Source organism: Triturus cristatus, chromosome 5_2 (genome assembly GCF_964204655.1).
Source record: "Triturus cristatus chromosome 5_2, aTriCri1.1, whole genome shotgun sequence".
In the NCBI taxonomy this organism is placed as follows: domain Eukaryota; kingdom Metazoa; phylum Chordata; class Amphibia; order Caudata; family Salamandridae; genus Triturus; species Triturus cristatus.
In genome coordinates this window covers 17,387,315-17,413,140 of record NC_140588.1, presented here as the reverse complement: position 1 = coordinate 17,413,140, position 25,826 = coordinate 17,387,315, and the positions used below count along the sequence as shown (strand labels likewise).

Sequence of the window (25,826 nt, the reverse complement as noted above, 5' to 3'; positions counted from 1 at the left end):
AAGATTGACAGCCCTGGGACGGGAACCACAAACGAGTTACGTAGGTCCCTTAACAAGTGTGGTTGCTGTTCACATGGCGGCCGCGCGGCACTGCCGGCGGCCTTTATAATTTATTTGGGGACACGGACACTACTGTAGTAACTGACAGTACTGTCAGCGAGTGTCCAAATAAATTATAAAACCCGCTGCCAGTGCCACGCGGCCGCCACCCCCAAATAGTGCCGCCAGGGGTGGACCGCCCCCACTGCCCCCCCCTAGCTACACCAGTGCGAGAGGCAAGCACGTGACGCGTCACTGCTGCTGTGCTGCTCTAAATTTCAGCACGAGGGCTGGCCAATTATGCCCAGGGCCGTCATTGGTAGCGCTTTCGCTCACTACAAGATTGACGGCCCTGGGATGGGAACCCCAAACGGGTTACATAGGTCCCTTAACAAGTGTTCTTGCTGCTCACACGGAAGCTACGCGGCACTGCCGGCCCATGGCTGCGGCCTTTATAATTTATTTGGGGACACGGACACTACTGTAGTAACTGACAGTAGTGTCAGCGAATGTCCAAATAAATTATAAGGCCCACCGCCATGGGCCACCAGTGCTGCGCGCCCACCGTCCCCAAATAGTGCCGTCTGGGGCAGATCGCCCCCACCGCCCCCCTAGCTACGCCAGTGTTTATCGGATGCAATAAATAACACCTATTATGGGTATCTGGGGAATAACATGGATTTCAGTGTTTAATGTACCAAAATTTGCATGCTATTGTAAATATTATGTGCTCCCCAGTTAAATTTCGGCAGCTTTGACCTGCTGACATTTAACGAATGATGCTTTATTTAATGCAGCTGATAATTATCGGCTGTGTTAAATAAAACCAAACTACTAATTTCGTCCCATGCATAAATAGGGGTTTTCTCAGTGTAGGGAATTTAATGAGAATTTTAAAATTAGGCCCTAAGAGTTGATGAGGAGGAGAAGGTTTGCTAGAAGAATTATAGCTAGGATGGGAATTCGGGCGGCTTGGGCGAGTGCCTGTGGTCATGGCAGGTGGAGCACTGGAGGTTACGATTAAGATTAAGGGGGATATTAATCACCTCTTTTGTAGTTCAATTTAAGAGCTTTCCACATATCCACTTGAGAGACTTTGTGACATATATATTGTTTGCAACTGCAATTATTGAACCATTTTCTAGTTTAATAATTACCTTTTGGTATATTGTTAACTTTTCCCAAGAAAAATTGTTGCGCTTTAACGAGGCTCCTCAATGAGATTTGATTATCCACTTTAATTCTTGCACCCCGTAGAACTCTTCAGGTGCTAAATTCATTTGTGGTTGATCAGGCATTAGGAAGCTGTCAATTTCAACCTTATTCACCAAAAATGACAGCGGTAAGAAGCCAACCCCTGCCAGTTTTTGAAGGATGATGTCTTCTTTCGCTATTGATCTTATTCCCTTCTTCAGAGTCGATGATAAACAATTTAAACTCAAATGGCCGACAATCGCATTAATTTTGTGTTTTTTCTTTTCTTTTCTTTTCTTTAAGGGGCTGATATGCACGCGACGGACACCAGCAGAGAAATAACCGCCCTGGAGTGGGCACGCTTTACAGGGAGGTACGAAACATCTTACCTGGTGCACAGACTGATGAGCAGACCATGTGCCGAACAGTTCTGTGACCACTATAAACCCGAATGGCCGAAGATGAAAGTACTATTAGCACATGCAAATGAAACTAAAACATGTCTCCAGAAGATCTCAGAATGCATCAGGTCAACATTCACTTTTAGCTATTTCAATGATCCAAAAGAGGGTGGTGTCATGGATCACATGGTCAAGGTGACCACCGCTCTTAGCAGCCCATTTATTTCTATAGCATGCAGAACAGTGTGCCCGGGGACTCCTCCCTGTGTGGGAAAACGTAGATATTCCGTGCAAGAAATCCTCAGGAAACAAAGTGAGCAGGAAAACAGAGCACCAGAGGAATGCAGTGAAAACAGAAACGAGAATTCATCTCAGGACTCTCACAGCACAGTTGCAACCAAGAAAAAGGAAAGAAGATCAAGTCTTCAGACTGGTGGCCTCCAGGTGCCTCAGAGGAACAGTGTGGTTTCATCCAGGAGGGCAAGTCTGTTACCATTACATCTACTTTCAAGGAGCTCCGTGAGGCCAGGAATAGTCATCCCTAAAGTCCGCGTCACCAGGGCCCCCCAGCCCACTTACTATCCAGAGAAAATGAGGAGAAGGAGCAGTGTCAACCACGACATTTACCTGCAGCTTCCAAAATGGAGGTACAAAGAAATAAAGGAAGAGAGAAAGAAAGCAGCAGAAGAAGAGAAGAAAAAAGCTGAGCAAGCTGAAAAACAGAAACAGAAACAGAGATCTAGCTCCCAAAAAAGAACATTCACTTGAACTCTTGCGCTCAACCAAAGGTCTCGAAGTACCAGTTCCAACGGTTGTAGATAAAATGGCAGACAGCACTATTTCTGCAACAGTACTACTCTGGATACCTGTGCACACAGTTAAGTGACATCCACAAACGAATCAGGACTTAACACTAAACCATCAGTGGGAAAATGGTTGCCGTAACTTCTCTACTGACAAAAGTGTTCAGCAGAGACAGAAAAGATAAACACAAGCCCTAATAAGGATGAATTGGGTTGTTCACTAAATATTTTCCTTTTACATCACTAAGATTAGTTAACGGAAATGGGGAACAAAAGCAGTATCCTAACAAATTGAATGAGCAACGATTGCCTGTTCTCGATAAATTATGACTTTTAATAAAATTCTTTCCTCAATACCATCACTTTTTGGCTCACTTTGGCATTAGTAGATTGCCTAAAGCCAAATCCTAGTGTCCAAATATCGGGTGTATGTGTGTATACCTTAATGGAACCTAAAGCTTAGTCTGTCACAGTTTTGCAAAGTACATTTGTACCACACTGAACTGTCCTAATGAAAAATGCATGATTACATATACATTTGAGGGAGAATCCTCTTCATAAATATATTTTTGAGCATGTTCTAAAGTACTCACAAGTCCTTTTTTTGCAGTTTTCAATGTTTACTGCTCTAATGCTGCAAACTGTAAATAAAGGGCTTAATTTAGGGTATGGCGGCCAGAGTAAAGACAGACGTGGCAGAGGAGTATTGTACATTTGCCACAGCGCCTTTACTTCGCCTGCTAAAATTAGAGATGTTCGCCAGCCCCGCAGACATCTCTAGCAGTTTCTGTCAATGAGGAACATTTTGAGGAATGGCTCTGTCAAGCACGACGGCTGGCTATCAACCATTTCCAAAGTCTGTGATTTTTCAAAACAAACTGACAACGCTGGAGTATGTTTTTCAAAAATAAATCAAGGATGACCCACACACCATGGGAGTTTTCTAAAATGGTATGTGGGTCATTTGTCTGTTTTTACTGTCCCTCTTTCTTTTTTTTTTTTAACAAACTTTATTGGGATTTCCATGTGCAGGTATTACATAATACACATCACATTGAACATGTAATTATTCCGGAAACACAGGATACAATTCAGACTTTGTGTATTATCCTTTCAAATTGTGCTGTTATCCACAATATAACACGATAATGTCTCAAGAACGCTAGGAGGTCACCATTGTATCCCAGTGTTGTGCTCCACATACCTAGCCTTCGAACAATTGTTTTCAGGAGGAGCGGTGTCCGCTCAACTGTCCCACAACCCCTGTTTTTACCTTCCCTCACCACCAGGATATACCAAAAATAAAAACATCCATCTGACCAGCCATTCTAAATAGGGCTAATGCTTTGGTGGCTTACCTGTGTCAGCTCCTACTCCCTCTGGCCATTGGAGGAAGGTTTATGCTGATAGCAAATTTTACCATGTGGACATAAACTTGTTGATCTGCCCACCTCTAAATCAGCAAAGCAGAGTGAAGGTTTCTTCGTTACCTTTGTGATGAAATAGCCAAACTCCAAATCACACCCTTCGTGTCGAGAAAGATTGCATCTAAATTCAAATTGGACTACATTTGAAATGTTCATACTCGTGCCCAGCCCTAAACGTCACACATACGTTACTCATTTATGTGGTCCATTTCTTCTAGGCTATTCCCCTCAACAGATTCCAAAGGTGTGCACACATTTTAAATATTCTTTTTTATTGTAAAGAAAGTTAAGAAAAGATAGAGGGAAAGAAATAATGAGAGAAAAAGAGATCGAAGGAGAGAGAAGATCTACTTTAATGAGCAATAACGTATTTGCACGGTCATTTATATTCATGAGGTGATTGAAAGTTTACCCCACGGTGCAATAAATATCAGTGCCTGGTACTGAGTGTGCTTCTGCATCTGATTATGGCCTTGGTGGTAAGCAATGGAGAACAAAATTAGCAAATAGTTGTGTCCTTATTTTTCTCATGGTATTACAACTTGGACACTTTTGCGCATTGGCTATTACCACCAGTTACAAGCTGGTTGTAACTGCCTGTGCACAAAATAGATTCTAAGAAGGGAGGACAATGCAGAAGTGGGCAAAAATGTGTTTTTTTATCACTTTCAGGACTTACATACTGCTCTAAATGACTTCATTCGAAATTTCAGATTTGCTGCTACACCTGTTAGCTTAGAAAGCAATCACAATACCTCCCCATATGATGCATTGCCACTAAATGACTGATGATTTCAAATGATTAAGCGTGCTCTGAATGAATGACCTCTTGCAAAAAATACAAATAAAAGAGGCAAATTATTTGTTTTGATGTTAATTTTGTTCCATACCCTTGTCAACAAAATAATGTGGGTAAATATGTTAACGCTTTCAATTTTACAAGATATCCACATTAGATTGAATGACTGATGGATACTTTATATGTTTTTGTTTTTATATAAAATGTCTTAGTCTTGCCACCTACTATAAAAGAGACAATGCTGTTGGTCATCCACTATAAAATGAAAAGGGAAACAAATTGTCTTACATAAAAACTGGCTTGTGCTATTGTTTTGATTTCCAGCATTTGCAGTGACCTTGCTTGGTGAAAATATCTCTTTCCAGTTACTGGAGTGCTGGCGGCTGGGCTTTCCATTTCACCTATTTTTGGTCTATCTATCAGTTGGAGGCAGATCTACTTACCTTCTTTGTGGGTCATTTCCTGCGTTTGTAGCAGACGACAAGATGCAGTGTGTCCCATGTTTCAGTCTTTAGGATTGGTTGTTTTCTCAGTCAGTCAGTTGCCATGACACATATTATTAATTTTTAGTGCTTTAGTGCTTTCCATTGGAAAGCAGAAGAGTGGAGGTAGAGACTGTTGTCGGATGGTTAGGAGCTCAGAGAAGTATGTAAAATGGAACTTTTTTCTGTTGAAGCAATTGTTTCCCACACCTCTGTTAATACTTTGGATGAGGGCTCTAAGGAATGCCTTCTTCTAAATCTTGTAGTCAAGGCTGTACGCATCTTACCACTTGAATGTTTTTGCATATTTTATGAATTATCAAGTGTGCACTTCACCAAAGGTGCAAATAAGCAATTTACAAATAAAATTGGGAATTATACATTTGTAACTGTGAGGGATATAGACTCCATTGTTACGTACTATTACAAAATCATAGATAGAATCATTGCCTCTCTTGCAGCTCCACAACTCAGAACTACCCAATCTTGCACCTCAACTTGTAGCATTCATCACAGTGGAGAAAAGAAAGAACTGACGTCTAGCGGCAAGAAAATTATGCTCCTTTGTTGTATTCAATCTCAAATCTAAACCGATCCAAAAAATGTTGTTTTAGTTTGTCAAACAGTGCTTAACCTCACATCTCCTTACCCCCATTCTCCTGACAAAGCTGATGAACTCATTCTCTTCTGCATTGACAAAGGGGAAGATTATGCATGGAGATTTCTGCTACATCTCCCTCCCTCTTTAGCCACCCTTTGATGGTACTTATTTCCTAAAATTTCTCCTCCTTATTTTCTTAACCTTTTTAGCAGCATGAAACCCAAATCTTACTCCAAGAATGTCATCCCTTCTCAGCATAATAACATCTTCTTTGTGTTATGTTATATTAGCTTATTTTATGAGGATTTGTAAAGTGAAATTTATCACTCCAGGGGTATCCAAGAGTTGCTTGCAGAAACCTCTGGTTCAAATGTATCATCCTTTTCCTACATGAAAGCTGCTTTTCTCCAGTCTCAAGCTAGGCCAAGTCCGAATGTTTCATGAAAACCATCCCTTGCCACTCTCAGCTTTAACAACTTCTGTCCAACCATGTGGCTTGTTAAACTCATTGAAGAATGTCTTGCCACCCAACTGGTCAAACTCTTCAGTACATCCACAAGTGCCTACGTCATTATCAATCCAACTTGAGAGACTGTTGCAAAGCCAATACACCATCTCTTCATGTTCTTGATGACAGGCTCACAATGCTTGATAAAGACCAAAGTCTTGATGCCCACGATGTAATTAACCATGATTGTTGAGACAAATGATGATACACAATATTTAATCAAAAGTCATATTCTGCAAACAACGTGATTGCTTATACATATGATACAAAACATTCACATGGTTATTCATCATGAACCTCCACAGTTAGAAGTGGTCTCTAACTATTGGTAAATATGACTTTGCCATGAGTTTCATGCCCTAGACTCCCTCCATGAATAATGCAGGCATGTTAAGTAACAACGCTGAACATTTTCCACTGGCCAGAGAAATGCAAAGATGGGGAAGTAGAGACTGAGCGCCCAGCTGAAGTGACTGCTGTTTCTCAAAATGGAGGCAAAGGAGGATGAAAGAGACCATGTGCGGTGAGTGCAGAGGAGTTGTGGTGTCGGATACCACGACTGAAACACCACTGACCTGTTGTGAACGCCCAGCAGGGATGATGGATAGTAGATCGTTTCCCCAGTTCCCTTCCACACCGTCACCCAGAGAACAGCAGTCTGTAATTACTGCTCAATGGAGAGTGCTTTGGGGAAATGGGATAACATAATAAAGAGAAACTGCTGGTGGTAGGATGCACAGATCTGGTCCGTTGTTGGGGAGGAGTTGACCACCAAAGTATCTCGTTTCACCCAGTCGTGTTCCTGTATGCAAAGAGAATAGAAATGAGAAAGGACACATACAACAAACCTAATCTCTGTGGTGACTACACTCCAGAAACTGGTGTGCTCCCTACATGACCTTGTGAAGTAGCAGGTTCAGGGAATTTGTCCTCTGACCGTAGGGGAGGGGGCAAGGTCCATTCCTTGATATAGGGCCCTCTACTACTCTCGGTTTTGCCCTGTCGTGTTAGCCCTGCAACTTCCCTAAGCATGGTTCCTAACTCTTTACGTAGTTCCTGATTTTCTGCTCGGAAAGCCTGGACCTCTGTTTGTAGGGTAGTTAGGCTTTCAAGTACTGAAGCCATCACTTTGTTCAGTTCCATCACCCAGGCTGGTCAACAATGTGGGCTAGTCGTTCTGTCGGATACCACGACTGAAACACCACTGACCTATTGTGAACGCCCAGCGGGGATGATGGATAGTAGATTGCTTCTCCAGTTCCCTTCCACACCGTCAACCAGAGAACAGTAGTCTGTAATTACTGCTCCATGGAAAGGGTGTTGGGGAAAAGGGAAATTGAATAAAATAATAAAGAGATACTGCTGGCGGTAGGATGCGCAGATCTTGTCTGTTGTTAGGGAGGAGTTGACCACTAAAGTATCTCATGTTACCCTGTCGCATTCCTGTATACAAAGAGAATAGAAATGAGAAAGGACACATACAACAAACCTAATCTCTGTGGTGACTACACTCTAAGTCAAGCAATACTTGCATCCCCCTACATCCACTGAAGCCCCCAGCAGGTGGTAATACCAGTAATCGTCACCACTGGCCAACCAGGAGGAGACGTCCATGATCATTAGCCTAGAAGACTAAGCAGTCCGTAGCACAAACAAAACCAATTAAAAGGAAGAACCCAAAAAGCCCAAAAACTCTGTTACTGGTTATATCCACTGAATCCAGCAAGAACCTCTCCAACCACTTATCTGCAGCAGTAGAAACAGGGTCCCGAATTTCATCACTGGAACTTGACGGTGACGTGGAAGCCAACTGCAACCACAGTCATAGCAGTGGCAGTACCTGACTCCGGTCGAGAAGTCGCTGTGAAAAGAACAAACCAGATGGCACCAAGATGTGGGAGTCACGGCCAGGGAGGCCACGAAGAAGGTGCAAGCACCTCCCCACAGGAAATGCGGCAATGGCAGCTGTGGAGACAAGGCGCCGAGAAAGGCAGCACCAACAGATCCGCTCACTGAGGCGGAATCAAGATTCTTATAGCAAACAGGCAGGCAGCGGGAATACGGAAATAATCTGAAAAGACTAGCAAGGAGCAGCGGGCCTGTCGAATGATATACCTTTCTCACTGCATCAGCTGACCACCCTTGCGGCATCCTGGAAGTACCCCTGTGGATGCTGGGAGGTGTAGTTCATTACCCACACGCTTTCCAGACACACAACAATAGAAATGAAAGGGAAGAGTGTGCCTGTGAGTCTCCCTATGCGCGACCCCCACCACAGCCACCCTCATTCTCCTGACAAAGCTGATGAACTCATTCTCTTCTGCATTGACAAAGGGGAAGATTCTGCATGGAGATTTCTGATACATCTCCCTCCCTCTTTATCCACCCTATCTACTTTTTTGATGGTACTTATTTCCTAAAATCTCTCCTCCTTATTTTCTTAACCTTTTTAGCAGCATGAAACCCACATATTACTCCAAGAATGTCATCCCTTCTCAGCATAATAACATCTTCTTTGTGTTATGTTATATTATCTTATGTTATGAGGATTTGTAAAGTGAAATTTATCACTCCAGGGGTATCCAAGAGTTGCTTGCAGAAACCTCTGGTTCAAATGTATCATCCTTTTCCTACATGAAAGCTGCTTTTCTCCAGTCTCAAGCTAGGCCAAGTCCGAATGTTTCATGAAAACCATCCCTTGCCACTCTCAGCTTTAACAACTTCTGTCCAACCATGTGGCTTGTTAAACTCATTGAAGAATGTCTTGCCACCCAACTGGTCAAACTCTTCAGTACATCCACAAGTGCCTACGTCATTATCAATCCAACTTGAGAGACTGTTGCAAAGCCAATACACCATCTCTTCATGTTCTTGATGACAGGCTCACAATGCTTGATAAAGACCAAAGTCTTGATGCCCACGATGTAATTAACCATGATTGTTGAGACAAATGATGATACACAATATTTAATCAAAAGTCATATTCTGCAAACAACGTGATTGCTTATACATATGATACAAAACATTCACATGGTTATTCATCATGAACCTCCACAGTTAGAAGTGGTCTCTAACTATTGGTAAATATGACTTTGCCATGAGTTTCATGCCCTAGACTCCCTCCATGAATAATGCAGGCATGTTAAGTAACAACGCTGAACATTTTCCACTGGCCAGAGAAATGCAAAGATGGGGAAGTAGAGACTGAGCGCCCAGCTGAAGTGACTGCTGTTTCTCAAAATGGAGGCAAAGGAGGATGAAAGAGACCATGTGCGGTGAGTGCAGAGGAGTTGTGGTGTCGGATACCACGACTGAAACACCACTGACCTGTTGTGAACGCCCAGCAGGGATGATGGATAGTAGATCGTTTCCCCAGTTCCCTTCCACACCGTCACCCAGAGAACAGCAGTCTGTAATTACTGCTCAATGGAGAGTGCTTTGGGGAAATGGGATAACATAATAAAGAGAAACTGCTGGTGGTAGGATGCACAGATCTGGTCCGTTGTTAGGGAGGAGTTGATCACCAAAGTATCTCGTTTCACCCAGTCGTGTTCCTGTATGCAAAGAGAATAGAAATGAGAAAGGACACATACAACAAACCTAATCTCTGTGGTGACTACACTCCAGAAACTGGTGTGCTCCCTACATGACCTTGTGAAGGAGCAGGTTCAGGGAATTTGTCCTCTGACCGTAGGGGAGGGGGCAAGGTCCATTCCTTGATATAGGGCCCTCTACTACTCTCGGTTTTGCCCTGTCGTGTTAGCCCTTCAACTTCCCTAAGCATGGTTCCTAACTCTTTACGTAGTTCTCGATTTTCTGCTCGGAAAGCCTGGACCTCTATTTGTAGGGTAGTTAGGCTTTCAAGTACTAAAGCCATCACTTTGTTCAGTTCCATCACCCAGGCTGGTCAACAATGTGGGCTAGTCGTTCTGTCGGATACCACGACTGAAACACCACTGACCTATTGTGAACGCCCAGCGGGGATGATGGATAGTAGATAGCTTCTCCAGTTCCCTTCCACACCGTCACCCAGAGAACAGTAGTCTGTAATTACTGCTCCATGGAAAGGGTGTTGGGGAAAAGGGAAATTGAATAAAATAATAAAGAGATACTGCTGGCGGTAGGATGCGCAGATCTTGTCTGTTGTTAGGGAGGAGTTGACCACTAAAGTATCTCATGTTACCCTGTCGTATTCCTGTATACAAAGAGAATAGAAATGAGAAAGGACACATACAACAAACCTAATCTCTGTGGTGACTACACTCTAAGTCAAGCAATACTTGCATCCCCCTACATCCACTGAAGCCCCCAGCAGGTGGTAATACCAGTAATCGTCACCACTGGCCAACCAGGAGGAGACGTCCATGATCATTAGCCTAGAAGACTAAGCAGTCCGTAGCACAAACAAAACCAATTAAAAGGAAGAACCCAAAAAGCCCAAAAACTCTGTTACTGGTTATATCCACTGAATCCAGCAAGAACCTCTCCAACCACTTATCTGCAGCAGTAGAAACAGGGTCCCGAATTTTATCACTGGAACTTGACGGTTACGTGGATGCCAACTGCAACCACAGTCATAGCAGTGGCAGTACCTGACTCCGGTCGAGAAGTCGCCGTGAAAAGAACACACCAGATGGCACCAAGATGTGGGAGTCACGGCCAGGGAGGCCGCGAAGAAGGTGCAAGCGCCTCCCCACAGGAAATGCGGCAATGGCAGCTGTGGAGACAAGGCGCCGAGAAAGGCAGCACCAACAGATCCGCTCACTGAGGCGGAATCAAGATTCTTATAGCAAATAGGCAGGCAGCGGGAATACGGAAATAATCTGAAAAGACTAGCAAGGAGCAGCGGGCTTGTCGAATGATATACCTTTATCACTGCATCAGCTGACCACCCTTGCGGCATCCTGGAAGTGCCCCTGTGGATGCTGGGAGGTGTAGTTCATTACCCACACGCTTTCCAGACACAACAATAGAAATGAAAGGGAAGAGTGTTCCTGTGAGTCTCCCTATGCGCGACCCCCACCACAGCCATGACAGTACCCGTCCCCCCCCCCCCGCAAAGACCGCCGTCCTGGCGGTCTACCAGGCTTAGAAGGGAAACACTCATGAAAACGCCTAAGCAGATGTGGACAATGGAGGTTATGTACTGGTTCCCAAGAGCGGTCCTCTGGGACATAACCCACCCAATCCACCAGGTAAAGGACACGCCACCTCACTATCTCAGGATCCAAAATACGCCTCACCTCATACTCCTCATCCTCATCTATCTCCACAGGAAGAGGCCCATCAGGCAACCTGGTCTTAGGCAAACAGGGGCGAAGAAGGGACACATGAAAGACGGGGTGTATCTGCCACTTAGGAGGCAAGCTCAATTTCACAGCTACAGGGTTGATCACCTTGGTAATAGCATAGGGGCCTACCTATCTGGGTTTTAGCTTATCCACCCCTTTTAACCGTAGATGTTTGGTCGCCAACTGCATCTTCTCCCCCACTTGGTATTTGGGCTCCTTTGTTTGCCGTCTATCTGCATTGCGCTTTTCGTCGGCCTGTTGTCTAGTCAGCTGTGTCTTGGCTTCTTGCAGTACTGCTCATAGATGGGCATGATGTTCTCATCCTGAAGGTAGAGCCGAAGAAAGCGGGCCATTCAAAGGGAAGAATGTTAGGATGGCAACCGTTTTGAAAATAGAAAGTGGAAACACTAAAAGAAAAATGTTAGACATTGTTGTAGGCAAACTCTGCCATCCAAAACAAAGCACCCCATTTGTCCTCATACTGAAGCAAAAAGCATCGGAGGTATTGTTCTAAAGTCTGATTTAGCCTTTCAGTTTTGCCATCAGTTTGAGGATGGCAGCTGGTCAAAAGTGGGGCATAGATCTTCATCGCAAGACACAGAGCTTTCCAAAATCGGGAAGTGAACTGGGAAATTCGATCCGCTATTATCACTGCAGGGATTCCATGAAGTCTTCCTACATTATGCAGAAAAACAAAGGCCAGTTCAGAGGACGTGGGTAATTTCTTCAGGGGGACGAAATTACCCATTTTTGTCAAATGATCCACGATCACTAAGATTACCGTATGGCCATCGCTGGGGAGCATTTCCATGATGAAATCCATGGAGACCATGTGCCACAGTAACGGAGGAACAGAAATAGTTCGGAGTTGCCTCACAGGTTTATTATGGCTGGTTTTCCCTAGAGCACAAACAGCGCAACCATTCACGTACCGGTTAACGTCTGTGCGGAGGGTTGGCCACCAGAAGTGTCATCTGGTCAATGCAATAGTGTTTTCGATACCTAAATGTCCCCCTATGGTGGAGTCGTGCATCCAGGTTAGTGCTTGAGTTTGCAAGGCTTTGGTTGGCAGAAAAAGCGCCTGGGAGTGGTACAGCCAATCATCCTTTTTTGTCCGGAGAGTAGGTTTGGCCAGTAGCCACTCCTGCTGATTCAGGGGCCCTATCTGAGTTTTTACATCGTCCAGGAAGGTGGCAGAGGTAACCACTCCTTGTTCCGGTCTGGGAAACCTTGCGTGTTGTAGGATTACAGGTGGGTCAGAGTTTTCCATTTCTTGGGGCTGGTGAACCCAAGAGAGGAAGTCCGCCTTGCCGTTTTGTGAGCCTGGTTGGCACTTTAGCACAAAATCAAAGTCAGAAAAGAAAAGAGTCCATCTTAACTGTCTTGGCGTAAGGGCTTGGGCTGTCTTAAGAAACAGCAAGGTCCGGTGGTCGGTATATATTTCTATGAGGTGATTGGCTCCAAGCAGATAGTGCCTCCACTCCTCACAAGCCCTCTTAATTGCCAACAGCTCCTTTTCTGTAATGCTCATGTTGCATTTGTTGGCCTTTTGGAGTAGTAGGCCACTGGGTGGATTTGTCCGGTACCAGGATGACGCTGAGAAAGAACACCCCCCAAAGCAGAGTGTGAGGCATCAGTTTCCCAAATAAATGGTAACGTAATATCCGGATGTCTCAGGATGGGAACCTGCGTGAATCTGGATTTCAATTCCTTGAAGGCTGCTTCTGCTTCTACTCCCCAAAGGAAACGCTCATTCTTCCATAAGAGCCGAGTGACAGGTTGCACAAGTCGTGAAAAGTCTTTAATAAAACGCCTGTAGAAGTTTGCAAAACCGAAGAAGCTTTGCACTCCTTTCACAGACGATGGAGATTCCCACTCTGTAATAGCCCGCACCTTTCTGGTATCCATTTGCAGCCCCTATCGTTAATGACATAACCCAGGAACTCAATTTCGGGTACGTGAAATAGGCATTTCTCCAGTTTTGCAAAGAGAGCGTTTTCCAGGAAACCTTGCTAGCACGGCCTTCAAATGTCCTATGTGTTCCTTCATATGGTGGGAATAGATCAATATATCATCAATATAGACGATTCAGAAGACTTTGAGGTTACCACGTAGGACTTTGTCCATGAGGTATTGGAAGGCAGGGGGGGCATTACAAAGCCCAAAGGGAATGACCTGGTACTCATAAAGGCCAAATTTTGTTCTGAAGGCCATCTTCCTTTCGTCCCCTTGCGAACTCTGATCAAGTGGTAGGCGCCTCGGAGATCTAACTTGGTAAAGATAGGCGCTCTCTTCAACTGGTCCAGTAATACGGGAATAAGTGGGAGTGGATAACAATTCTTTACAGTGACCCGAATGATGGCCCTGTAATCGATACAAGAACAGAGGTCCCCCTCCTTCTTGGGAATGAAGAAAAGAGGTGATGAAGCTGGTGAGGAAGACGGACGTATGTACCCGGTTCTTAGGTTAGCCTCTAGATATTCCTTCAAATGTTGTGTTTCTGGCTCCGTGAGCGCATACACACGGCTACATGGAATGGCGACTCCAGGTGTCAGGTCTATCCGACAGTCATACGATCGTGAGGGGGTAGCTGACTGACTTTTTGTTTGCTAAACACCCCACAGAGCTGCTCATATTCCACTGGCACATCCACCACAGAACAGACCAGAGGCATTCCGCTTCCGACTCGATCGAGTGATAACCCCCTCAGGTTGCCACACCACTTCACTCTGACAATGTTCACGGCAGAAGGCATGGTGACTGAAGGGGAGGACCACCGCACATCAGGGTCATGCAGTGTCAACCCCAGAATAAGGCAGAAATGAGGGACATCGATAAGGTCAATCTGGATGATTTTAAAGTGCTCCTTCCAGAACTGCATAACCATGGGTTGCTTACATACTTTACAGATCCTGACGTCAAGGCTGTCCCATCAACCGCCTTCACAGGCTCGGAGTACTTTTCTGCACACAAGGAATACCTAGATGACGTGCGTAGCTTTGGTCCATGAAATTACCCGTGGCCCCTGAATCCAGCAAAGCAGGGATCCTTTGATGTAGCTCCGAATCCAACGATAACATGACCACCACGTAGATATGGGCTACCGACGTCTGCACAGTATTAGCCACTGCAGGGGAGATCTCATTGGATACTGCGCTCGAACAAGGGATCTCAGTCTTGCTCGGGCTCTTCAGTTTCCCAACGTTTCCCATTTGTCCCAGTCACGCTGCAAGACAGCTTGTGTTCTCATGGCTACTCCTTTTTCCACTGCCTTGGTCCGAGCTCTGCCCTCACGGAGGAAATGCCCACTTTTGCCATAGTAGAGACACAATCCTTGTTTGTGCCGTCTAGCTTGTTCTTCCGTGGTTAAAGTCCCTCAGATGCCGTTGATTTGCATTGGCTCTGCACTGTCCATGGAATGTGACCCCTCGTCCATCACTGGTAAGTAGTACCTGGGTTTGGTTCTCCCTTTATCGCTCTTTCTCTCCTGGAGGCGATGATCCAACTGCACGGTAAGTGCAATCAACTCGTCACAGGACTGGGGCATGTGCACCACTTGGGCCAAAACGTCCTTAAATTATCCCTTCAATCCTTGGTAAAACAAGGAGTTTCTCTTCTCGAGAGGCCACTCTGTCTCAATCACTAACCGGTTGAATGATGTTATGTAAGTGAGCAGATCCTGCGTGCCTTGTTTAATGTGATTAGTTCCCTATCCAGAGACAGCAGATGAGATCGTCTATCGAAGAGTTTTCGCATCTCCTCACAAAATGCTGAAAAGTCAAATAACACGGGAGCATCTCTTTCCACCAAAGGAACAGACCAACTGGCCGCGTGCCCCCCTAAATACGGCATCACAAATGCTGTCTTGGCCTGATTGTTGTGGAACACTGCTGGTTTACACAAGAAGCGCAAACAGCACTGGTTCAGGAACACTCCAAACTTCTTTGGATCCCCATAGAAGCGTTCAGGCGGGGCCAATGGTAACTGAGGCTGCTGGATAACGCTGATGGATGCATTGCCACCGTCGTGGTGCAAGACGGCGTGGTTGGCAGACCAAAACCCAGTAACTGGTGTGCTCCCTTCGCGAGTTTGTGAAGGAGAAGGTTCAGGGAATTTGTCCTTCGAACGTAGGGGAGGGGGAAAGGTCCATTCTTTGATATAGGGCCCTCTACTACTCTTATATTTGCCCTGTCATGTTAACCCTGCAACTTACCTAAGCATGGTTCCTAACTCTTTACGTTGGTCCTGATTTTCTGCTCGGAAAGCCTGGACCTCTATTTGTAGGGTAGTTAGGCTTTCAAGTACTGAAGCCATTATTTTGTTCGGTTCCATCACCCAGGCTGGTCAACAACGTGGGCTAGTCATTCTGTCGGATACCACGACTGAAACACCACTACCCGTGTGGATGATGGATAGTAGATAGCTTCCCCAGTTCCCTTCCACACCGTCACCCAGAGAACAGCAGTCTGTAATTACTGCTCCATGGAAAGTGTGTCGGGAAAAAGGGAAATTGGATAAAATAATAAAGAGAAACTGCTGGCGGTAGGATGCACAGATCTGGTCTGTTGTTAGGGGGGAGCTGACCACCAAAGTATCTTGTGTGACCCTGTCATATTCCTGTATGCAAAGAGAATAGAAATGATAAAGGACACATACAACAAACCTAATCTCTGTGGTGGCTACACTCTAAGTCAAGCAATACTTACATCCCCCCAACATCCACTGAAGCCCCCAGCAGGTGGTAATACCAGTAATCGTCACCACTGGCCAACCAGGAGGAGACATCCCTGATCATTAGCCTAGAAGACTAAGCAGTCCGTAGCACAAATAAAACCAAACAAAAGGAAGAAACCAAAAAGCCCCAAAACACTGTTACTGGTTATATCCACTGAATCCAGCAAAAAACGCTCCAACCACTTATCTGCAGCAGTAGAAACGGGGTTCCAAGTATCATCACTGGAACTTGATGGTTACGTGGATGCCAACTGCAACCACAGTCATAGCAGAGGCGGTACCCGGCTCCGCTCGAGAAGGTGCCATGGAAAGAACACACCAGATGGCACCAAGAAGCGGGAGTCATGGCCAGGGAGGCCGCGAAGAAGGTGCAAGCACCTCCCCACAAGAAACGCGGCAATGGCAGCCACGGAGACAAGGTGCTGAGAAAGGCAGCACCAACAAATCCGCTCACTGAGGTGGAATGAAGATTCTTGTAGCAAACAGGCAGGTTGCTGGAATCCGGAAATAATATGGAACGACTAGCTAGGAGCAGCGAGCCAGCCGAATGATATACCTTTCTCACTGCATCAGCTAACCACCCTTGTGGCATCCTGGAAGTTCCCCTGTGGATGCTGGGAGGTGTAGTTCATTACCCACATGCTTTCCCGACACAACAATAGAAATGAAAGGGAAGAGTGTGCCAGTGAGTCTCCCCATACGCGACCCCCACCACGGCCATGACAGGTGGTCTTACTGGCAGAGCACCAAAGAGCTGTCAAAACTGCCACTAAGTGAGGAAGAAACAGTAAAAAAAGATGAGCACCACCAAGAGAGATTTCGTCCTGCAGGTGAGAGGGTGATAGGTGCCGGGCATCATACCTTCTGATTGCAGACCTTATATAGGCCCTTGGAGATGGCATGATGCTAAGCAGATCTGGTAGTGTATCAGGACGGTAGCGTTGTGGCTCATATGCCTATTTCTGTGGACAAGAGAGGAACTGATGGGCAGCTGAGTGAACCTTAACAAATGCTGAGGGAGAAGCCACAAACAGAGCTAATCAGTCTCATAAAGTAATAAGTAATAAGTAGTATAAAACCATAGCCAAGCAGGGAGAGCACTGTAACAGTGACGTATCCATAAGAAAAACAAATGTGGCAGAAAAATATGCAATCAGAAAAAAACAGAGTCCTCTGATAATGTGCACCAGAGCAACCACACCCAGTTAAGATTAAACATTCAGGCTTAACTATGATCTGAGCAGACTCAAAGGTGAAGGCGGAAAAAACTTAGTGGGCTTTTGGTGCCATGGAAGAAGCAGAAATACATGCTTCCTGAGAAATCATGGAAGCTGGCAGAAATAGTTACCATCTTCAAGAAGGGGGATTGTGCACTCCCAGTGAACTACAGGCCCATCAGCCTCATAGACTCTTTACAGAAAATGTTCTGCCAGTTGCTTGCCCATCTCCAGGATTGGATTTGTGAGGGGAATATTATTTCAGAGCGGCAGGCAGGTTTCAGAGCACAAATGAGCACCCTAGATCAAATTTTCCAATTCATGTGCATCATGTGACTATCAACAACGGCAACTTGTATGTTGCCTTTGTTGATCTGCGAGCTGCTTTGGATATGGTCCCGAGATCAAAGCTATGTGAAGTCCTAGAAGGTATGGGTGTGAAAAGCTCCCCTTCTGAATATCTTAAAAAGGCTACATGCGGACAACCTGGCACAAGTGAAGGAGGGGGGAAAATGGGGCTTTAACAAATATGATTCACATTGATAAAGGAGTAAGGCCGGGGTGCGTATTAGCGCCCACCCTGATCACCCTGTTCATAAATTATGTCATAAATGTTTTGAGCAGGGATGGTTGTGACGCACCAAAATTAGGAGGACAAAGGGTCCCTGCACTCCTCTTTGCAGACAACACTTTGCTTATATCTAAGTCACCGCAGGGGCTCCAACAGTTGCTGAATGACTTCCAGGCATTTTGCCTGGAACGGGGGCTGGAGCTTAATAGCTCCAAAACTAAATGTATGCTTTTTCCCCCCAGACTAAAGACTAAATGTAAGCAGACGCTGTATGTGGATGGCGCCCCCCTAGAATTAGTGACAGAGTTTGACTACCTTGGCATTAAACTTACACAGAATTTGAGTTGGGTCCCACAGCTGGAAAGAGTTCAGCTATCCCTGATTCAACAAATGGTGAATATAGCAAAAATTCATAGGAAAACTATATCCAGAAAGGTGGCACTGGCACTAGAGATCAATAACGTAAAGGCTAGGTGCAGTTTTATACAGTGTGGAGCTGTGGGGCTGCTCAAAATCCAGTGACCTGCCAGTAATTGAACACATTTTTTTTTAGATCCCTGTTGAAATGTCCGGTGTCCACCTCATTGATTCCACTCTTCTTAGATCTAGGCCAGAAAAGAATTACTCATAAACTTGTGCTTAGAATGCTTATGCTCTGGCACCGGCTATGGTCTACCATACCTACTTGAGTCCTATAGGGTGGGCCTCCGCGAACTAATGACTCCAACTTGTGTGGACAAGTTCCTGTGGTTGCGTACACTTAAGAATTTGTTACAGAATCTAGGCTTAGGTGCATACTGGAGTCAACCAGAAACCTTTAGTCAGATTAATAAATCCAGCCTCAAAGCTGTATTTGGATAGCCCCACTATGTAGAAATCTTGGAGTAAGTAAGTACAAAGAGGCATATAGAATACTTCAGACAAATACATCTCGTATGATCATATTCTGTATAGGCAAGATTTTCATGGCAATGTGGATCAGGCGTGCCAAGTGTTCCCTTGACAGTCCTTAGGCTGCGCTGTACTGCAGGGTTTTGCTAAAGCTGGAACATGTGTTTTGTACTATTTTGTGTGTATATTGTTTTTTTTAATAGTATTATATAATGAATTTCTCCAGTCCCATTAATGATGCAATTTTTATCTTTTTATTGTGCTGCTATTGTAAAGGACCGTGAATGAGTATTTTTAATGCTTGTTTGTTCTATGGTGTTCTTTTATAATCTATAGTGATCGAAAATAAAGTTCTTTGATTGATTGATAGCTTCCTGAGAAAATGAAGACACACAGGAGGTACATTGTATACAGAGGGTGAGAGGAATTAAACAAAATAAAGGTTAAAAGTAGAGGCATTTGGATTGCGGTTTGCAACATCTTCAATTAACAGAGTTGAAGTCAGTTGAGTGTGTCGTGGAATGACTATATGTTGTGGGAACATGCCTTACATAATATTCATGAGAGGTATTCAAGGTGTCATGAGAGGCATTCAAGGTGTGAGGTGAATGAACAAGCTGCCCGAAGCTGGTCCATGATGTGGGGACCTCTAATAGTAGAGGGGTAGTAGAACTCCAAAGTGGCTCTGGGAGATAAACCTGGGTTGTCGGCCAAGGGAAGCAAGCAACAAGGCAGACAGTAGCTTGGCGAGATCTCTCACAAATGGATTCATGCAAATCCTCCCAGTTGTTCAATAAAGGTAAATTTTAATGCGTAAGACACAATTAAAACAAATGAACTAGACGTTGAATATGTCTGGATGGAAATTCATCAATTGGGAGAAAGAATAAATATCAAGGAAATGGAAGGTCAGATCTTGGCAGAAATGAAAGACGAATGCTGAGGGAGGATGAAGATTCTGGAACAACACACCAGAAAAAAACATAATATATGGAGCTTTGGGGAACTGCTCCATGTGATATAGCATCAGGGCTTGGAACTTCAAGAAACAAGTGAAGAAGGATGATCTTCGGTTGTGTCTTCCTGTCTTATTTGGTGAACTGCTGGAAGGTAGCAAGGAATATATTATGGGAATAAAGTGATAACACAGGATGGACCATCTGAATTCAGACAAAGAAGTGAAATGTAAAAACACTGTGATCAATTTGTTCTCATTTTATGGCTTAAATATTTTTCTTGGTATCATTTCAAATGTTCTCACCTACAGCTAGTGGCTGGTGGGGTAATGCGTTTACGGTTTCAATTATAATGTGTAATACTCTTGACATAAGTCAACAAAACCACAGAACCCCCTCTTCCCCCTTCAGGTTTCTCTAGCCTGATGTAAAAATTGCACCTTGAGGCATATTAAAAAGTAATGCAAAAGGTGGATGGGCCTGGAGTCCCATATCTCATTTTGAGACATATTAAAGTGTAAGACAAATGGTAGGTGCTCTTGGAGTCTCACATCTCTACCTCTGAAGAGGACTATGAACCTGGACTGTCAACTTGTAGAGCAGTGAGGTGTTGTGTGAGGTAAAGAGCCCATATGCTCACTGGGCTATTGGAATAAGAAAGCAATGCAAGGCTCCCGTGATTTCTCGAATTGGATTTCCTTTCTCTACAGGTTTGAGGAGAGCTCCAAACCCAAGAGCTCCTACAACCTATGGATCCAGGCTCCGTACTTTGGGGCCATCTGCTTCCCCTACAGTGCAGTCATCGGCCATTTGGCGGTGCATTATGCCAGAATGATTGCCTTACCTCTCACTGATTATAATGTGTAAGTTTGTCTGTTGAAGGCCCAAAAGAATATATGCTGGGAATTGTTGAATGCCTGTGGTGAACATGGGGCCCGAATCACAAAGGGACTTGCGACTCGTAAAGTTACAAGTGCAGAGTTGCTGCACTCCTGTCAGAATCTCTACATTGAGCAGGGCAGTGCGAAGATTCTGCCCCGAGTGCGGAGACTTCGCACTTGTAACTTTGCAAGTCATAAGTCCCTTTGTGAATCGGGCCCATGGTGTTAATACTAGACAGTGCGGCCTGCCTGTACTGATGTAATTTGAGACATCGTCATTGCAGATGGGTCAGTGTTCCTGCTCTTCCTCAATTACTCCAGGAAGTGGATGCCTTCGCAGGGTATTGTTTGTGTATAAGGGCTGAGATTTAATACCACTATACAGTGCTTCCTTACCAGAGATACTCATAGCAGAAGTGCAGGTCCTACAGAAAATACCCCCCCCATTATTTTTCTGTGCAGAAATGTTGCAGTTCAGGATCCTACCTCTTTTGTGCTGGGATTTTCCATGGAGAGGGGGTTTTCCAAAGACACCAGTGAGAATGCTCTGGGGTGCTTCTTCCAATTTAACTCTGATCAATAGACTTTAGTAGTAGCCTGAGAGGAAGAGGGGTTAATGACAATTAGAATCTTAAAGTACAATGTGATCATTAGGCCCACACAATAAGTCGGAATAAGTAAGATGAAGTTAAGAGGTCTATTACAAACTGAAAGCCAAACTAATATAACTCAATCTCAAGAACATACTGTAAAAGTAAAGTATTATAATAGGCAGACAAAAACATATAACAATATTGGTCCTCAACAACAAAAACATGAATATTTCAGTAGCAGCGCTACAAAATATGAGAAAGAGAACTTGAACTGGATGAATAATTCCGATACTTCTCCCCACAAATGGAAAAGATTTGCAGCATCTAATAACCCTACACTAACCTAAGGAATGGGGAAACCCTATTGAAGCAAGGTAGCATGAAAGTTGCCAGCGTTCAGAACCTCTGTAGAAGATCTACAAGTAAGAAGTAATGTATAGCATGAAGCTACTCGATCAGAGATGTCAGGAGAGGTCTGTACCTCTTCAAGTCTAAAAGGAATGTGACTAAAATGGACATTCGAAAAAACATGACCCCATACACATCATAATCTGTTTTCCAGTTGCCAGAAAATAACTTGGTGCCTAGAACACTACTCCCATATTCTAGTCACCGCATCCAAAGTGTCCTTGGGTTCCTCCTTTCATCTGATAGTACCAACTGGTACTATCAGAATTGTTCTTTCAGTTAAAATCATCCAACCTTGCCCACTCTTCCTCACCTCACTATCTCTAAAATACAATGCACCTTTCACTAGCCAACAGATGCCTTTGGTCTGCACCTGCAAAGGAGAAATACATGCAGAAAAACAACTTTCATGTTAGTATTAACTCTCTTGACTGTAAGCTTAAGGCCCAGAGTCAGGCTAACTTAACATTTCTCTTTAATACAAATTAGTTCTACTACCTACATATAATCCAAGAAATGAAATTGTTAATAATGAATCTATGTAGGAGAGTGGCATCGACTGCATAGTTGCCCCCAACTTTTTGCTGATGTTTTGACTGTTTTTATGACTTTAGCCAGGCTGTGGCCCTGCTATCCAGGATCCCAGCCTATCTGCTTCCTCTGTTAAACGATGTGAGTACCCTAGGTACAAACCAATTGGATGCTGAGGGTGCCCTGACAGTCCGTTATAGATGGTACCCTAGGTACCCAGGGCATGGGCCCCTCGGTAGGCCTACCAGGGCTGCAGCACTTATTGTGCCACCCTGTGACAGCCATACAAACTGACACCACCAGACCACTACTGTAGTCTGGGTAAGGTGGTGCTAGCACCCCTTACAGGGATATAGGTACCCTATATCCCACCCCATTACAACACATGTGCTCTCATAGGTCACCCCTATAGCAGGCCTTGCTAATCCTACAGGGCAGGGTGCTGAGGTATGTGTGAGGGGGGACCCCTACCTGAGTAGGGCCTCTCTGCAACCCTCGTAAAATCATTTCTGGGTTGTTTGAAGTGTAGCCATACCATATACTCTTAACCGCATTATAAGTCTATCGCGATAGCGTGATAACTTGAGAATGGCTACACAGAACCATATCGTGTTTAGTGTCAAACATGTAGGAATTGTACCCCCAGTCCAGCCATGGGCATGAGGGCACGATTCCCCCCTGCTAGAGGGGCGATATGGGAAAAGCGGCAGAATTCGAACACCAATTTAAAAGTGCACATGTAGTACAAAATGGCTACTACCCGCCACCCACACGACTCTGGCTGGCTGTTGCTGGGGAAAACCCCAGCCTCGCCAGCTGGACAATAGGGCTCCTGTGGCAGGGAGGTGCTAGCATCTCCCCAGACAGGATATGTGGATTGGAACAGGGTGGGTGCACCAAAGATGCCTTTCAGAGTTGCACGTAGGCAGCTACAGCGCCTACGGTTCAGGGGCATCCTGCCCATCGCCCAGGTGGGAAACACACAAAGGGGAGAGGGTGTAGCCACCCTTTCCCGCCTCACCTCTCATTGGTGGACACTACTCTGGACACTCCCCTAATCTTGGGGATAAAGATGACTAACGTGGCCCCAGAGCCTCAGATTAATCTTGGACTTTACAGACTTGACCTTCGACAAGCTGCTGCCCAGCTGACTGAAGAAATCTCCCTTGGGATAAAGGAGTTATTTCCCTGCTTGGCAGGCACCTGAAACACTGCAAGTGACCCGGTTGGAACTTCGCTGCTCTCACGAACTTCGTTGACTTCCAGCACCCTTGAGGTGGGTTTCCTAAGCATCCCAGAGGCCAGTGAGTGTGCTCCGCAAACCTGAGCACCGTGGACCGTGTGGGTGCCGAGATTCCCAATACCCCAGGACACCAGCCACCTCTTGCATAGCACACGACCCTGACCAGTGGGGAAGTTGTGCTTTGGCCCATTATTGAGACAACCACCAAGCAGCATTTGTGCTAAATATCAGTGCCTTAGCCCCCTCCGGTGGCCCGTGGGCTCCCTTTTACGCACTCCATTTTGCTGCCTTCCGCGGTCCCTTGTCTCTCGACTTGTGGGCCCAAGCGGAAGACAATCTCGACAACTAAGAGTTCTTCTGGTTGCTCCAGGCCTGCTCTACAGTCTCTCCAAACGAGACCTCTCACAGACCTCGTGGGTCTGCACCAGTAGCTGATTTGTGCATCTTGCGTGGGTTGCAGTTGCCAAGGCTTAGTGGATCCAATCCGGACACTAACACCGCAGCAACCCTCATCCAACGTGGGACAGTTGCCCTCCCGAAGCTGGTTTTCCTTGAAGCCTTCCGGAGCCCGTGGCGCAGATCCAAGCTACACCTCTTTCCACTTGAAGCACCCGACATTGAAGGGCTCTTTGCTTTGAGCTCCCTGGTCACTGTGCCGTGACCCAGACTCTGTCCCCTCTGCTTTCAGGTTCTTCTCTACAAGATCTACAACTTCAATCTTCACGGCATCATCGACGCTTTTGGCTAGCAGCACTTTTGAACATTTCTCCATTGAAAATCAGCCCACGACCCGACATCGAAAACAACCCCTGCACCCGGCTTCCCTGGGGCAGGTAACAGTGGTACCTCGGTACTCCCGTGGTAGTGGGCTCTTCAAAAGCTTAACTCTAAAGTTTTAACTTTGTACTCCTGCTAGAAGTGACTTTAATCTGTTTAAATCAAACCACGACATTCTCCATAGGCTTTAATAGAGATCTCGATAGCAGCTATTTCCACTGCACGCGCCTCCCGTGGGTCCCCTTCCTCATAACCTGGGGTGGATTCTTAAGTGGCCAGCGATCCTAAATGCCCTAGGCATTGTCTGTAGAATTGTCGTGGTTCTTATACCACTTTTTTAATATATGGTTTGGTCCCCCCCTGGGGCCCTATGGTTCCAGTGCTATTTTATTGTATCTATCAATGCTTGTTTGAATTGTAACTTTGCCTCAGCCTCATAAAGAGACTTGTGTGATTCTGTTTAGAATAAATACATATATTTTATATAGATACCTGTGTGGACTACTCTTTCATTTGGTCATTCAAGAGGTTATCTATGGTAAAACAATAAGTTTAACACTCCTTCAAGACTTAGCCTGAAGGCTGCTCTCCACAGCTACCACTAGGATAGCTTTCTTTAAAGGTTGTCTTAAACCTATCATCAATAAGAGTCGAATTGGACTGGTGCAAGGTGTCCCCTATAACTAGGAGACAGCATATGCCAGGCCAACTTCTCACAATCAAACTATATCATTCTTGTCGTAAGGAAGACGCTTCTGTATATTCAGTAGAAGTAAGATTAATCTTCAAGAGACAGCGCTGACACCCGACCACAAGAGCCAGGGAAAACCGCCAGCCTCCAACTACCACACACTCAAGCCCGGCACGGAGACATAGAACGAAGCAACTTCCCCTGCCACGGGCCCAGCAGCCAGAGTCAAAGAGGCATGCGCCGAAGTAAGTACAACACATCTCCATCCCTTTAAGGGAATGATAAAAACATAAAAGAAAAACAAAGGTAAAATGAATAAAACAAAGGAAAGAATTCACCATAATTAAATACATACAATGAAGAAGTTATGAAATAGTACAGTAAACGAAAAGTGAAGAGAAATACAATAATACTACCCACTCCCTTCCTAAACATCTTAATCACAAACAAAGTCTTTTAAATACATAGGTTTCTTGCGTACCCTCGCAGCTCTTGCACCAGGAACACCACCCATAGCAAAGGAAGGGACGCAACCATCATTACCTTTAATCCCATTCACAAGCTGCAAGGGTGAGAAATGTTGCACAGGTTTAGATTGTTTCTGGTACAGAGCCACCCTCCTAAGGTTCCAAGTTTGCCCATTGTGCAATTTGATCCAAGATCCTCCTATCGCCTTCACCTGAAAAGGAACCCTAAAATTGCTGAAGCCCTTGTTAACACCACCAGGTTTGACCTTTACTAAATCACGATGTTTAATAATTCTTGTAATCTGCACCTTATTATCACCC

At 45.0% G+C, this 25,826-nt stretch overlaps 1 protein-coding gene across 1 annotated transcript in view; it reads left to right on the top strand.

Annotated features, from left to right (window-relative positions):
* The window catches only part of ANKRD33B (ankyrin repeat domain 33B), a 278,497-nt gene extending 273,794 nt beyond the window's left edge, over positions 1–4,703 (top strand). The window contains exon 4 of the mRNA XM_085606769.1: positions 1,537–4,703. Within this exon, the coding sequence (XP_085462895.1) occupies positions 1,537–2,402 (866 nt within the window). The 3' untranslated portion in view covers positions 2,403–4,703. The remainder of the gene's footprint in view (positions 1–1,536) is intronic.
* The last annotated feature ends 21,123 nt before the right edge of the window (positions 4,704–25,826 follow it).